This window comes from Lithobates pipiens, unplaced genomic scaffold (genome assembly GCF_037356315.1).
Source record: "Lithobates pipiens isolate NorthernLeopardFrog02 unplaced genomic scaffold, aLitPip1_a1.2 Scaffold_16, whole genome shotgun sequence".
Taxonomy (NCBI): Eukaryota; Metazoa; Chordata; class Amphibia; order Anura; family Ranidae; genus Lithobates; species Lithobates pipiens.
In genome coordinates, this window is record NW_027507748.1 from 568,402,269 (window position 1) to 568,419,106 (window position 16,838).

The 16,838-nt window shown below is 40.6% G+C and overlaps 1 protein-coding gene across 2 annotated transcripts; it reads right to left on the minus strand.

Moving 5' to 3' along the window:
• Nucleotides 1-2,909: 2,909 nt before the first annotated feature.
• LOC143983694 (chymotrypsin-like elastase family member 1) lies at nucleotides 2,910-15,935 on the minus strand. 2 transcript variants are annotated; one of them, XM_077483695.1, is made up of 8 exons: nucleotides 15,824-15,935; nucleotides 15,135-15,232; nucleotides 12,496-12,596; nucleotides 9,156-9,281; nucleotides 7,884-8,020; nucleotides 5,390-5,535; nucleotides 4,616-4,765; nucleotides 2,910-3,025 (listed from the first exon to the last, which is right to left on the minus strand). In XM_077483695.1, exons 1-8 carry the CDS (start codon nucleotides 15,861-15,863, stop codon nucleotides 3,017-3,019), a joined length of 807 nt encoding a protein of 268 aa, XP_077339821.1. In that variant the 5' UTR covers nucleotides 15,864-15,935; the 3' UTR covers nucleotides 2,910-3,016. The 2 variants fall into 2 exon arrangements, with proteins under 2 accessions (XP_077339821.1, XP_077339820.1); XM_077483694.1 differs by lacking the exon at nucleotides 2,910-3,025 and having other exon boundaries at nucleotides 4,589-4,765.
• Nucleotides 15,936-16,838: the final 903 nt, after the last annotated feature.

Genomic DNA, 16,838 nt, shown 5'->3' on the forward strand with positions numbered 1-16,838 from the left:
TTCTAGATGGAAAGTGCTGGTGTGTGTGTATAATGTGTGTCTGTGTATACTGTGTGTGTCTGTATGTGTGTATACTGTGTGTATACAGTATGTATATGTATACTGTGTGTGTACTGTGTGTATATGTATGTGTTTACTGTGTGTGCGTACTGTACGTATATGTATGTGTATACTGTGTGTGACAGGTACTCGGGTACTCAGATGAACTGTGACAGGTACTCTGGCACTCATATGGACTGTGACAGGTACTCCAGTACTCATATGGACTGTGACAGGTACTCGGGCACTCAGATGGACTGTGACAGGTACTCAGGTACTCGGGTACTCATATGGACTGTGACAGGTACTCGGGTACTCAGATGGGCTGTGACAGGTACTCAGGTACTCAGATGAACTTTGACAGGTACTCAGGTACTCAGATGAACTTTGACAGGTACTTGGGTACTCAGATGAACTGTGACAGGTACTCAGGTACTCTGATGGACTGTGACAGGTACTTTGATGGCTGGTGACAGATACTTTGATGGATGATGACAGGTCCTCTTTATTGGGGGGCAATCAGTGTGTGTTGTTGTACACTGTAAGCGGTAACGAGATGTTACCGCAATCTCCTTCTCACACACACGATCGGTGTGTGAGGAGGAGAACTCGGTAACATGTTGTTACCGCTCTATGTTTACATTTAGTGAATGGCTGTGAAAGGATTATAGCCGATCACATGGTAAACAGCTGCCGGCCGATGGCTGTTTACCAGCGTCGGTGACAAGCAGTTTTCCCCGGGACCACACTGCCACCGACGCGCAGGAGCAGTGCGATTGCACGCATGCGCCGTGCAAAGCAGGGCAGTACCATCTGTGACCGGCCCTGATGAAGTCTTTTTTTTTTTGGTCTTATGTAATATTCTAATTTTCTGAGATACTGAATTTTGGGTTTTCACTAAGCCATCATCATCAAAATTTAAAGGAAGAGATGCTTGAAATAAATCACTCTGTCTGTAACACATCTATATATAAGTTTCACTTTTTGAATTGAATTACTAAAATAAATGAACTTTTTGATGATATTCAAATTTTATGAGATGCATCTGTATATATATATATATATATGCCAGGACTCAAAATCTCACTCCAGTCTTAGTTCTAACAGTACATAAACATGTTATTATACATATACATGTGATTATTTGTCTCTGATGGCAACAATGAATAATGCCTATTCAATTTAGAACCATACCCATGATAACACTCAAAGGGGGGGGGAGCAATGGGGTATAGTGATATAGTGATAAATGTCCTTAATTCTGTATAGACAATGATTAAATACATCCCTGGGAATTACAGACCAGTTAGCCTAACATCAATAGTATGTAAACTCTTGGAGGGGATGATAAGGGACTATATACAAGATTTTAGTAATGAGAACGATATCATTAGCCGTAATCAGCATGGATTCATGAAGAATCATTCTTGCCAAACCAATCTACTAACCTTCTATGAGAAGGTGAGTTGCCAGCTAGATAAAGGAAGGCCCGTAGACGTGGTATATCTGGATTTTGCAAAAGCATTTGAAAATGTTCCCCATAAACGTTTACTGTACAAAATAAGGTCTGTTGGCATGGACCATAGTGTGAGTACATGGATTGAAAACTGGCTACAAGGGCGAGTTCAGAGGGTGGGGATAAATGGGGTGTACTCGGAATGGTCAGGGTTGGACAGTGGGGTCCCCCGGGGTTCTGTGCTGGGACCAATCCTATTTAATTTGTTCATAAACGACCTGGAGGATGGGGTAAACAGTTCAATCTCTGTATTTGCGGACAATACTAAGCTAAGCAGGGCAATAACTTCTCCGCAGGATGTGGAAACCTTGCAAAAAGATCTGAACAAATGAATGGGGTGGGACTACATGGCAAATGAGGTTCAATGTAGACAAATGTAAAATAATGCATTTGGGTGGAAAAAATATATGCAATCTATACAATGGGGGGAGAACCTCTGGGGGACTCTAGGATGGAAATGGACCTGGGGGTTCTAGTATATGATAGGCTTGGCAATGGCATGCTGCTGCTAACAAAGAAAACAGAATATTGGCATGCATTAAAAAGGGGATCAACTCCAGAGATAAATCGATAATGCTCCTGCTCTACAAGACTCTGGTCTGGCCACACCTGGAATATATTCTGTCCAGTTCTGGGCACCAGTTCTCAGGAAGGATGTACTGGAAATGGAGCGAGTACAAAAGAGGGCAATAAAGCTGATAAAGGGTCTGGATAATATTAGTTATGAGGAAAGGTTGTGAGCACTGAACTTATTCTCTCTGGAGAAGAGACGCTTGAGAGGGGATATGATTTCAATATACAAATACCATACTGGTGACACCACAATAGGGATAAAACTTTTCCGCGAAAGGGAGTTTAACAAGACTCATGGCCACTCGTTAAAATTAGAAATAAATGTTTCCCTTGGAGCAATGTCAGAAAGTCAAAAGGACAGAAGTGTCTTTTTTTCAACCTCACCTACTATGTAACTATGTAACAATAATGAGAGATGTGATGTATGAAACTACTTATTCATCGCACCCCTGCCAAAATGGAATGAATTAAGCATTTAATTCTATAACACCTATTATCACAAAATGGTAGAGTTACCAGTTAAAGTGGTTCTAATGCCTTAAAGTTTTTCACCTTAAAGCATTCTATTCATAATTACCACATATTTGTATATATAACACTTTGCATTATTGTTCTATAAATTGTATGTTCTGCCCAAGGGCTTGCAGTTTTATAGCTGGATCTCCTGTATATTCCTATACACACTGGCTTAATACAATGTAAATAAAATAGATACAGTGTGGCGGTATTAATATGATTTGTTTTATGTATATGTTAAAAATAAAACAATATACTCAAAATGTGCTGGTGTTCAACTCTTTATTATCAAGCTGATCTCCTTTAAACATCATAGATGAAATGCAAGAAGCTTGTTTTCTTTTCAAAAACACTTTAGAAAGGGTTCTTTGATTAGATGTTCTAAAAGAAGCAAAAAAAAGGATTATATTTTTGTTAGACCGTTCACTGAATATATTGTAATAATTAGCATACTGAATATACTCAAGTATACAGCCATCAGTGGACTACTAAAGTAGAACTGAAGGCAAAACGCTCCTTTTTGGATAGAGTGAGGGTTATAACCCCTGTCAGATTTACTTTTGCCGTCTGTACCTCATTGGAGAGATTTCCCTTCACTTCCTATCCAATTGGCCAAAACAGAAAGTGCAAATTAAAGTGGTCCTTAAGGCATGTGTTTTTTCTTTTTTAACCTTATTGCATTCTCTACAATAAGATAAAAAAAAATCTTCTGTGATCAGCTCTCCCCAGCTCCCCCTTAAATACTCACCTGGCCTCTCCTTCAATCCAGCCCTGTGGCCGTTTGCAGCATCACTTGTCTTCTCTCCCTCTCTCTCTCACATTCCCAGAAACAACAAAGCCCATGAGGGAGCAGAGGGCAGGGCCGAGCCGTGCTGCATGTGTCTATAGACACACACCACCCGGCTCAGGAGTGAGCTTGCAAACGTGCCCCCATAGCAAGCAGCTTGCTGAAAGGGCATTCAGAGAAGAAGAGGAGCAGAAAGCGCCAGCAGGGGAACCCAGAAGAGGAGGTTTAGGGCTGCTCTGTGCAATGCCATATATAACATGTTTATGTTTTTTATTAAAAAATACCTTTGCAACCACTTTAAGGGAATCAATTGCCCCCTTCCCCCTGGTCACCAGAACTATTGTCCCTATTGGAAAACTTCCGCTCTATTACTGTTCTGGGGACAACCCAAAATTTGGGATTTCCTTTACTTTCACTTTCAGTGATAAGATAATAAACAGAACAAATAGAGAGGGTGAATCCTCCTAATGGGGGGCACAGACAGCAATAAAATCTGACAGGGCTTCTAATCCCTCTCCACTCTATTCAAAACTAAAAAGAATTTTTTTTTTACCTGTAGTTATACTTTAAGTTCTCCCCTACAGATGGTGCGAGCTCTCTCTTGACAGTTTAGTCAAAACTTTCTGTTTTACAATTAGTATAATGGTTTATTTTCAAATTTTGTAAGTAGTGACAGATTACTGGATAAACCAGGAAAAGCAGTAGCATGTGACAGCTCTTTCTAGTGATTTCATGCCAGTTTGTTCAACTCAAAGCTACATGCATAACAGGGTCAGGGTGATTCCTATGTTAAATGCAACAATCAACTAGTGAGGAATTTCTACAAGGTAACCCTTATTGAAATTATTAGCATACAAACACCTGTGTGATCTAGCCCTTAATCATAGAACAGATCAGATTAGTTTACTTTAGGCCTGGATCACATCTACGCATTTTTTGTGTGTGTGTGTGTTTTCAGTATTGCAGAAACACACTACAGTCCATCCAAAATGCACCTGCATAGTTGTGAACCAAGCCTTAGGCAGAGCCAGATGGAAGCAAAAGAGTGTCATTTTTACTGGATACTCCACAAGTTCATTGGCTTATTTCCATGTGATAACACTTGAATTAATTTTTGCTGAGCTGTGCAAAGTAAAGTAAAAGGCCTGTGTATTCTATCTGGGAAGGTCATATTAGTTACTTACGCTGGTGATCCAGGTGTTGTAGGCAGATACTCTGGTGAACACGGATGGTTTCTGGAAATAGTTGCATCCAAGGGAGGATCCAAAGCTGACAATACCATGGACTTGGTACACACCATTGATGGAACAGTTCAGGGGTCCACCTGAATCACCCTGAAATTGTAAGAAAAATATTGCTAAAATCACTACAGTCACTTGCTTCGCAATTGACTTTTAAGAAGGCATGGTGTTATGTATCCTCGTTATTTGACAATATATAGTAGGCTGACAATATACTGTACAAAGGGGGCTAAATGTTTTTTCAAGATCTGAAAATGACTTGTATTTATAGGACCATTTAAATCAAGTTCAGATAATATATGTACACTTTAGTTGGAGTAGAACATTCAGTAATTATGACTTTAGAAATTATGTAGTAATATAATTGTGATAAATATAAATATAAATTGATACAATTCCATATATTGTAAGAAATGTAGGGAAGCTTATCAGTAAGTCTCATGATGTGCTTCTGTTCTTACGGAAGATGGCTAAACCCTGAAAGTTGAGGTCCAAGCTGCTCTCTCTTTGTCTATCCTTGTATGTATAAATAAATTTATTGTGATCTCACAGATTGTAAAGTGTCATGGAATTTTATTTTTATTTCTGCCTTATAGATAAAGAATTGTGGAAATAATATTATTTCTGATAATAATCATAACAACAATATTTAACTGGGGATTTGTTTTCCTAAAAACGTAGTAGAAAAACATTATAAAAACAAAAAAAAAAACTTACGTTGCAAGATGACTTGACTCCGTCACCACCAGAACAGATCATAGTGGTCTTAACAGTGCTGCCCCACCAGGAGCTCAGGGAGCAGGTGGCGTGGGCAATGGTGGGCAGAGTGACCTGCTGGAGAATGGTGGCCGAGGAACCGCCAGCTGCAGACAAAGAAAGGTTTACATTACAGTCAGTTCAAAGAAAAAACTTGAGTCCAGAAATTAGTAAACTAGAAGAAAAAGTGATTCACAGATTTTGTCTAATCTGTGGGGATCATGCAATTCAGTAATTCAGACAATTTTGAATTCTTAATTGTAAGATTCCCTACAGATTGTTCAAATCTGCATGCATAAATGCAGGTGAGTCAAAAAATATTGCAATTTTCCTGGTAACTAAAAACAAAGGTTATCCACGTGACTTCATCAGGGTCCGTGATGACACACGTAGGAACGATCGGACAAGTGACGTTTTAATCACAAGCTTGCAGCTCGTTTGTTTGTATTTTATCCCACCTGTCTTTATGTGAGTACCGCAGATTACTCTGCTGTTTAATACATTTTATATTCAAACATACTTCACTATTGGAGTCTCCCTTGTCTCTCTTTCCTCCTACATTGGCCCATATCATTCATCCTGAGAGGAAAATATAGGACAAGTGTATAGGATATTTACACTGGGCTATAGGCAATATGGAACTAAGTAGGATATACACCCAGAGAGATCATTTAGGATACAACATTTGGATAATCCCTGGCTATTTATCATATGCTATTTACCTTACAGCAGTAACATAAGGGGCCACAGGTGTAACTACAGTGAAAACTCATCTACCACAGTCACTCTGCCACATTTTTTTCTAGATGCAAAGTCACTTTGTCACTACTGCTAGATGTGATTACCAGCACCTTAATGCACCAGCACTTTCTCTTTTGAATTATTACTGTTTACAATTTTTTACTTTTATTGCAACATTGACGCTTGAAATTTGTTTTTGCAATATTGACGCTTGAATATTTTTTGCACTTTATGGACTTTTTTTCACGGTTCACATATGCAAATTTGCACAGTGGAATTCACATGCAGTTTTAATTTATTGGATTTTATACATTCACTGTGTGTATTCTATTTACTGTTTTAACTTATGATATTTAATGTAATGGTATATATATATATATTTATATAGTATTTTATTTGACTACACTAGTATCTGGAGTGCAGCACCATATCTTGATTTTATTTATTTTCCTGTTAACTAGTTGATTCTCTTGCAAAGTGCAGTTGCTCCAGAACTTAGTAAATGAGGTAAGGCTTCACTTTGCAAAGAACACCCAATCATGTGCAAGGTAAAAAAAAAAAAAATAACAGCATTTTTGCTTGCACGTAATTAGATGATGGAAGTCAGCAGAGCTTCTGCTCATTTACTAAGCTCTGGAGCAACCGCTCTTGCATGATTATACAGTACACTAGCTTAATGGGCAAGACCCCTTTCACACCAAGGGCGTTTTGCAGGAGCTATAGCGTTAGAAATAGTGCATGCAATCCGCCCTAAAACAGCTGCACCATTGTCTGCAGTGTGAAAGCCGGAGGGCTTTCACACTGCAGCAGTACGCTGGCAGGACGTCAGGAAAAGTCCTGCCAGCAGCTTCTTTGGAGTGGTGAAGGAGCGGTATGTTTACCGCTCCTCCCCCGCTGCTCCCCATTGAAATCATTGGGACAGTGCTGTAATACCGCCGGCAAAACGCCGCTATTGTGGCATATTGCTGGCGGTTTTAACCCTTTCTCCGGTGCTAGCGGGAGGTAAAAGTGCCCCGCTAGCGGCCGAAATGCGCCACAAATCCGACGGTAAAATGCCGCTAAAAATATCGGCGTTTTACCGCCGACGCTATGGGTGGCGTGGTGTGAAAGGGGTCTTAGTGTTGTTTCACACCAATTACAAAGTTGTGCCTGTAATCTCTGATAGCCAGGTTTTGCATTCATTAACAACAAATGTATAATGATGCATGCACTTTTTTAGAATGTAAAACAGGCTCACATTGTAGAACTTGCCAGGGGCTTACTTGATATTCCTGTAGAACTACTTCCAATCAGCAGAGGGGATATGTTATGCGTAAAGCTACAATTATATAGCATATCTGTCTTAAAAACACATTTACACTATGGGGGTTATTTACTAACGGAAACGCCACTTTGCACTGAAAGTGCACTTGGAAGTAAAGTTGCTGTAGATCCAAGGGGGACATGCAAGGAAAATAAAAAACAGCATTTTAGCTTGCACATGATTGGATGATAAAATCAGCAGAGCTTCCACTCATTTCAGATCTACCCCTTTAGATTTAGAGCGACTGCACTTCCAAGTGCACTTGCAGTGCAAAGTGGATTTACCTTTTGTAAATAACCCCCTATGTCTTTTCTGAAATGTGCCTGCACACCACAGTTGTTAACCCTCTCCTCCTGACTATATTAACAGAACTATGTCACTTAGCTTCCCTATGGTGGAATCAATACTTACTGCTGGTTCTTCCCCAGCCGGTGACAACGCAGTTGTAGTTGTTTGCCAGGATGTAGCCACTGCTTGGCAGAGCAGCTACTTTCACAGAGGTGTTCAGAGTAGCGCTGGAGGCCAGCCACAGGACAGCGATATCATAACTATAAATTATACAAAGTTGCAAACATTGACATGATCCTTTACATTATTACATCATAAAACAGACAAAACATAATGACATTTGCACAGTAGATTCTTCTGTAGAATAAGGCGGACCATAGCCAACTCAAATGTTGGCTTATTCAGCCTGGAGATATTTGATCTACAAGCCCCACCTGGTGAGACAAATGTTTATTTTATTTATTTTTTCTGTCAGAAAAAACTTTATTAGGTTTGTACAAACATACAGGTTCCAGAGCTAAGCAGATATCTAAATAGCTCAATTGTATATGATTACTTCAGTGCAAAAACTCTATGGTGGGACAAATGTTGATTTCAAATCAACTGAGCCAAGTGAACCCTATTGGCTGAGCAGTGACTGTATCCAATCAGATTCAGGTAATCAGACAACTGCAGGTGTCATACCTGCTTAATACAGTTTGCGTCAGTGGAAATTCCTCCATGTTTTCTGTTTAGCATGTATGGGGGAATCAACTGATTTTCCCCACAGGTTGAAGAGAATATTGAGCTGTGCATGGCTAATATAACACTAGTACAGGCATACCCCACTTTTAAGTACACAATGGGGTCATTGGATTCTATGCAGAAGTGAGTCTGATATTGTACTGTCCAGCTTTAGTAAATAAACCCCATTGTGTACTTAAAAGTGGGGTATGCCTGTAGTCCGATTTACTTGCAGAAAATTGGAGGTCACAGAGAAGTTTACCAGGTTTGTAATTGTTAGAAAACAGAAACTATTCATTATGATATCCCAGAGAACATACAGTAAGTCTATTATATTTTTTTCACATGACTAAGTTGCAAAGACATTTCTTTTTTTTATGAGGTCCTGCACCTTAAAAGTTCTGAAACTTGTAATAGTTGTGGCTAAATTGGAATATGTGTAAGGTATTTTGGGTTATATTACCACTTAAATGTTTCTATTGAGTGCATGTATATTTATTGGATTAATATCACATAGAGTCTGCTCTAACATGTACTTCTTCAGCAGAACAGTTTCTGTTTTTTAATGTTCACATTGTACTTAATGCCACCTTATCCACTTTTATGTAAAAGGGCATTTATATGCTTGTGAGTAAACAATAACAGATCTATCACCATGTTTCAGTTTTTTACCCAGCAGCGACGTTGTTGGTGTTCCAGCTGGCGTGCTTTCTAATTGAAGATACAGAGATGTACTGTTCAGTACCTTCATTAGTGTTAAGGTTGTGCTCTCCCAGGGCAACACGGTAGGAGACAACTCTAGGGAAAATTAGAAAGAATAAAGAAAATGAGAGATGTTTATATTATTAAGTATATACTAAATTTCAGAGGGAAATAAAAGTTAGTACTTGTAGGAATAGCATACATCTATTGCACTCTCTGATTTGTATGTCTCACGACTGTCCCTTGTTAGGCTGGATTCACACCTATGCAGTTTTAGTGCTTTTTGCAGATTTGCACTACAGTCCATTTAACATGGTTTCCTATGGAACACGTTCTGTAGTACAAATTGCAAAGTGTGAATCAAGCCTTAGGCTCGATTCACATCTATGCATGTTGCTTTTGAGCGTTTTTGCAGTGCTTTTTGTGGTGCTTGTCGCATTTTTGGACACACGTTTTTACCACGATTTTGCAGCATTTTGAGTTTTTTTTTTTTTTTTACACTGTGCTTAGATATATACAGTGAAAAAAAACGCAAAACGCAAATTGCGGAAAAGTCGGGGTAAAAACGTGGTAAAAAAGTGGTACTTGCGTTTTTGATGCAGGTCTATTGACTTTTATTACATGCAAAACGCTGCATTTTGCATGAAAAATAGTCCCAGACCCTTTCCAAAAATGCAGAGGCACAAAAATGCATTGATGTGAACATGTTCCATAGGAACCCATGTTAAAAAAAATTCCCTGCATTTCTGCAAAATGCAAAATGCATCATTAGTGTGAATCAAGCCTTAGAGCAGAAAGAGCACAGGCAGAATATGTTAATGATGAAGCTATGGATTGCCAGTGCAGTTACCCCAGACAGAAGTTGTATGGTAAGCTATTTGTATGCAGGCTTGGCAACACCTAAAAAGACACTGGGGGTTATTTACTAAAGGAAAATCCACTTTGCACTGCAAGTGCATTTAAAAGTAAAGTCGCTGTAGATCCCAGGGGGACATGCGAGGAAAATAAAAAACAGCATTTTAGCTTGCACATGATTGGAAGATAAAATCAGCAGATCTTCCACTCATTTCAGATCTACCCCTTAGATTTAGAGTGACTGTCAAGTGCACTTTCAGTGCACTTTCAAGTGCACTTGCAGTCAGGGGTGGACTGACCATTCGGCCACTCGGGCACTGCCCGAGGACCCCGGGCCACTAGGGGGCCCCATCAGGGTTGCCAGCCTCAGTAAAACCAGAGACAGTATGTAAAAATCTGTGTTTTTTTTTACATCTGTCTCTGAAATGTCCCTTACCGACATACTTTTGGTCTAAAAATCCCGAGATTATAGCTGCCCCATCTCTCCAGTACCTTCCCAGCCAATAGAAACATGTATGTGTATACTGTGTTGACATGTATGCGTATACTGTGTGTACATGTATGTGTATACTGTTTGATTTTATACTGTGTATACTGTGTGGCCCCATAATATCTGATTGCCTGGGGGCCCCATAATCTCCTATTGCCCGGGGGCCCCATGAGTTGTCAGTCCGCCCCTGCTTACAGTGCAAAGTGGATTTGCCATTCGTAAATAACCCCCCACTGTTACTTTGCCCTATTCAGCTCAAAGTTACAGGACTTGACTTACTAAAGGCAAATAAACTGTGAACTTTCTAAAGTGCAGTTGCACCCTGCAAACGTAGTTGCTTCAGAGCTCGGTAAATGAGGTAGAGCTTCAACTTGCAAAGAGTATCCAATCACGTGCAAGGAAAATGGGGAGTGGTGGTGTGTCACCTCTCTGCCATGTGACAGTGTCTCTTTTACTGCTAAAAGTGTAATTTGTTCAGCTTAGTACTAAAGTATATGGATATTCACTGGGGTTACAGCACACATCAGGGGAGCAGGAGAGTATATAAGGGGGAGACAGGAGGGCCCAACCCCCCCCCCCCCCCCACAAGCTTCCGTGCAGCGCCAAAGCTAGTGCTGACAGCTGCACTGGGCATCCAAAGTAGGAGCCACTCCTGCAGCCTGTCAGTTCAGAACAAAGGAGGCTGCAGCTCTCTGGCTCCACTCACACCCAGCCAAGGGAAGACTTCTCTTACTCTGAACTGCCCTGGTCTGGCAAGTGGATTTTACTCCTGACCCCTGCACTATATGTATTACTTACTTCTGACCCCTCTTCTCTTTGTAGTGTGCAGTCCTGACCCCTGTACTTTGGGCATTATGCACTTTAGACTCCTGTACGCTATATGTTGCAAACGCATGATCCCTACTTTCTGTGGATTAGGCCCTCTTGTCTCTTGCAGTCTTTGAGATACACACTCCTGCCCGCTAACCCCCGAGCTCTGTGTGATATCCACTGAAGTTTTGTGCCCCTCCTATTGTTAGCACAAATTTGCCATGTGCATAATTTTCTGTTGAAGACAGCAGTGCGCTGCCTAATTATATATTCTTTGGCCCCCAAGGCTGACCTTCCGGGATTTTTTTTTATTATTGGCCCTGAAAAAGAACACACTAGAGATGGGTAAGTTTATAAAAGCAACTGAAAGTGCATTCAGCACAGGTGGGTATGCACTGGGGGTGTTATGTAGGTTTCCAGTACAAAAATGCTTTAAAAAAAAAAAATTTGAGAAGATAGACATGTATATGTTAAGAACACCTGCTCTTTGGTAATCTAAAATAAATCTTTTATACAACCATAGGTATGCGCAGAGGGTGTGCCAGGTGTGCCTGGCCACATATTAATTACCCTGTGCACTTTAAAGTCAGGCTGGTGATCAGGGACAGCACTTCAACATCGGGGCTCAATAGGCTCAGTCTGCAGGGTAGCAGTGTAGAGGAGTGGCTGAGGAGGTCTGATCATAGGCCTCCATTCTCCGCCCTATCTCTAGCCCAACCACTTCTCTCTCCCTGATACTGGGGGGACAGCTAATGGGAGCATGGGGGTGGGGACAGCGACTGTCACACACCTTGTACAAGGAGAGGAGGAACAGGGCCACTGTCACTCTGGCTGTATGGACAGAAGAGGGGCAGGACCAGGCCCTGTCACTAGGCTTGTATGAAGAGCAGTTGGCAGTGTGTCACTGCACAGGGCTGTCACTGAGTTGGTGAGCACTACAGGGGTTCATATACATCACAGTAGATGGGCCCTATACACTTGTATTTATCACTAGAGAGGGGCCACATACATCGCTATACGTATATATCATGATAATAGGAGTACAGGGATTATTATAGGGGTTTACATATATTCCTTTTTATATTATATAGGTTCAGAGGGTGCATGCATTATAATGGGGGTGCTATATATATAAGTACATTTATGTAATAATACCTGTCCACGCAGTGAGCAGCAGTCAAGACACGGTTAGCACGGATCAGGGAACCTCCGCAGGTGTGGTACCAGCTGCTGCCAGAGAGATACTGCAGGGATACCTGAAGGAATTAAAGAGCAGAAATTTAACTTTTCTGAAAGATAAAACAATGGAGGATGTTGCCAGAGAAAGTAATCTGATATAATCTTTACTTTTCTAACTTGATTAATCTGGTGACAATCTAAATAGCTATAATATTTTGACATGTTTTTAATGCTTCATGTTTATAAATGCAATTTGTGTACATGCTAGCTGCCAATGTGAATTTGTATAATAGCCTGACTATTACAGTGTGTGCCATATTAAAGCGGTTACTAAACGTGCACACCAGGCAGGCAGAATTTTTGGTAGTCTTGTTAGTAGTTTTTCAACATAGTTTCAAAGTCAGTTCTTTTTATCTTAATGCATTATCTGCATTACTTGTCTAACCCACCTCAATCCCTAAGCACTTACCTGATTCCTGTCACCACTCCAGTGCTGTCCCAGCTGCAGCAACGCTCCTCTCACTTCTTGCTTTCACAGAATACACTGGAAGCAGTGGGAGCCATGGGCTCCTGCTGCTTCCAGTCAAACTTCTGTGAGGGGAGAGCAGGGGCATGGCTTTCCTGCACTGTGTGTATGTATGGCTCGGGAGCGCGCATGCACAGGTGCCTCCTTGGCACCTGCCCCCCTAAAGAGGCACTCAGGAGAGGAGTGAACAGTGCCAGCAGCGGACTGTCAGAAGAGGGCATAATGGACCTTTCTGTGCAAAAGTATAACCTTTTTTTATTTACAAAAATAAAAAAGCAGCCTTTAGTATAGCTTTAATCTTCACTTTCTTCTGCACATGGCTTTACCAGTAGCTACATCAACATAGTTAAGTACTTTCGCTAAACCCACTTTATTTTTTTAAAGAAACGGGGGGGGGGGGCGCCTCTAATTGTAGTATTAAAACAGTATAATTTATTGCACAAGATTAAAACCACTTACAAGATATAAGTGGGTGTAATGCTCATCATAATAATTTAGTCCTGGCAGTTCTACTGCATCCCACAGGCTGACTACTTCCTGAATGTACAACTATTCAGCACAGCATCACACCAGAACCTTTCCCAGCTTCTCGGATCATGCGAGGAACCTGTGTATGATGAGCATTACTCCCACTTATATCGTGTCAGTGTTTTTAATCTTGTGAAATAAATGATACTGTATTAATACTACACTTATAAGCCCCCCGTTTCTTTTATATGTTTTGCAGAGCAGCTGGACACACTCTGAGGATGGCTGCCTCTTTTTAAAACATCCCCTTAACGTGGTTTAACTTAGTTTTTTTACCTAAAGACTGACTAATCAAATGTACATTTTATTACATATTACAAACTAAGGGAATTGCCTCCTGGAGCGCCAAATACCCAATTTACCTCCACTTTATTATTTGACTGACCTTAAAAAGGGATTCCACCTACAAAAAAAAATATTAAAAGCCAGCAGCTATAAATACTACAGCTGCTGACTTTTAATAAATGGACACTCACCTGTCCTGGGTTCCAGCGATGCCGGCAGCCGAGGCCGATCGATCGCTCGGCCCTCGGCTGCTGCCGCCACCATTCTAGGTGAGGGAATCAGGAAGTGAAGCGAATCGGCTTCACTTCCCGGTTTCCTACTGCGCATGCGCGAGTCGCGCAGCACAATAGGAATTGTCCGCGCTGTCTCTGAGACCCGTGTGTGTCCCAGCAGACAGCGCGGCAGGACAGGAAATGGCGTAGACTCCCACGGGAGTCTATGCCCGGAAGTGGGTGTAAATACCTGTCTTTGACAGGTATCTCCACCCCCCTCCCCCCTGAAAGATGCCAATTGTGACACTGGAGGGGGGGAGGGTTCCGATCAGCGGAGGTTCCACTTTAGGGTGGAACCCCGCTTTAAGTCCTGATTCACACCTATGCATTTTTCGTGTATTTTCAGTTTTGCAGAAACACAATACTGTCAATTTAACAGGGTTTCCTATGGATGTAGTTCACATCTGTGCTTGTTATGAAAAGGGCCAGGGACTTTTTTTCTGTTTTTTGGTTCCATAGACTTCAATGGATTAAAAACATGTATTGAAAAAACGCAACATGCACCTGGATTATGCAAACTGCATTGATATGAACCAGGCCTGAGCCCTGTATGGGGTTTCAGCTGCAGAAGAGCATTTGAACCAGGCCTGAAAAGGCAAGAAGCACATCCCAGAACTATATGAAAAGAGTCTACTGTCCCACCCAGCAGAACTGTGCAGACCCTGAACAAAGTGGATGCAAGGGGCCATATAGAACTCTAATTACAAGTGATTAGTGTGTTTTTTTCTGATTGCAGCCATATGCAGCTAATATTCAAGCTTTATCCTGCATATCAATTCACTTGGGTTAGACACAGTTCTTTAACTTTCCTTTTAATTTGACTAATTCTGTTAAAGTAGGCAAAAACAGGTCATAGAATTAGTAAATTATTTTGGAAATGCTTCACCTCCATAAAATCATCAATATCAAAAACAATGTATAAAGCATTTTACACTGTATACTGATCATTTATGAACAATTGTGCTTAAAAGGTCAAATCAATGACCTGCTTGTGTGTAACTAACCTGCCATGGCCAGGCATTCTTGGCTGCATTGGTGCCTCCTACCACACGGCTATTATCATTGTCCTCAATATAGCGGACATTTTCATCATGACAGTATCCTTTAAGCGAAATTAAAAAAGACAAAAAGTGTGAATACATTATGTGAAAATACTGTTATATAAAAAACAAGAAAACTGAATTGCAAAAGTGAATTTGACACAAAAAGCCTGATCACAGTTATTTAGCACAGAAAACTGCAGATTAAAAAACTGCAGAAATTTCCTTTACCTTTAAATTCATTCTGCTATGACCATTTAAATTGTAGTGGAAACACCTTCCTGTTCTGCTGACAGCTGAAAATTTGGGATTTTTCCCCACTTTGATTCCTGGCAACAGTGATTCGCTGGACAAATAGAGATAGTGGTCTGCCCCACCCCAAAAAATAAAATGGTTCAAACCCTTTCCTACTCTATTAAAAAAATGGCTTTGCATATACTTTAAATCTAAAAATAAAAGATAGACCAATGTGGGTATACTATACTTTTGGGTTGATTTACTAAAGGAATTGAGAAACTTCACAAACTAAATAGTTAATATTTGCTTCAATTATTCAGGACTTTATTCTTCTCTAAAATATACCTGGGTTTACTTAATTATTTCCCCTATTACATACTTCAATAAAGTATTGCTGTATAGGAAACATCACTTACCGCAGAGGACAAGTGCAGCAAGTACCAGAAGCCTGAGCATTGTAAGGCAATTGCAGGGACAATCTCCTGTACAACCAAGCCTTAGATGTCTCCTCTTTTATAGCAGGGGAAGTCAACAACCAGTGAGAACATTTCCAGGTAATAGCAGGTGGCAAGTTTGTCAAAGATTCCTCAAGGACAAGAGATATATTTAAGCTTTTTATAAAAAGATTAGCAAACAAACGTTGGCTTTTTACCTATTTTGTTACCTTACATCCTTTAGTTCAATATTTTAATCTGAATTATATGTGATGGATCAGAACACAATAGTCTAATTTGGTGAAGTAAAATCAGAAAAATAAATACATAAAACCATTTTTCAGAAATTAAAAAATGATAATTGGCATGTGCATTCACCCCTATGTTATGAAGCCCATAAAAAGCTCTGGTGCAACCAATTACCTTCAGAAGTCACATAATTAGTGAAATGATGTCCACCTGTGTGCAATCTAAGTGTCACATGATCTGTCATTACATATACACGCCTTTTTGAAAGGCCCCAGCGGCTGCAACACCTAAGAAAGAGGCACCACTAACCAAACACTGCCATGAAGACCAAGGAACTCTCCAAATAAGCAAGGGACAATGTTGTTGAGAAGTACAAGTCAGGGTTAGGTTATGAAAAAATATCCAAATCTTTGATGATCCCTAGGAGCATCATCAAATCTATCATAACCAAATGGAAAGAACATGGCACAACAGCAAACCTGCCAAGAGATGACTGCACACGAAAAACCTCACAGACCGGGCAAGGAGGGCATTAATCAGAGAGGCAGCACAGAGACCTAAGGTAACCCTGGAGGAGCTGCAGAGTTCCATAGCAGATACTGGATTATCTGTACATAGGATGACAATAAGCCGTACGCTCCATAGAGTTAGGCTTTATGGCAGAGTGGCCAGAAGAAAGCCATTACTTTCAGCAAAAATCAAAATGGCATGTTTTGAGTTTGCGAAAAGGCATACGGGAGACTCCCAA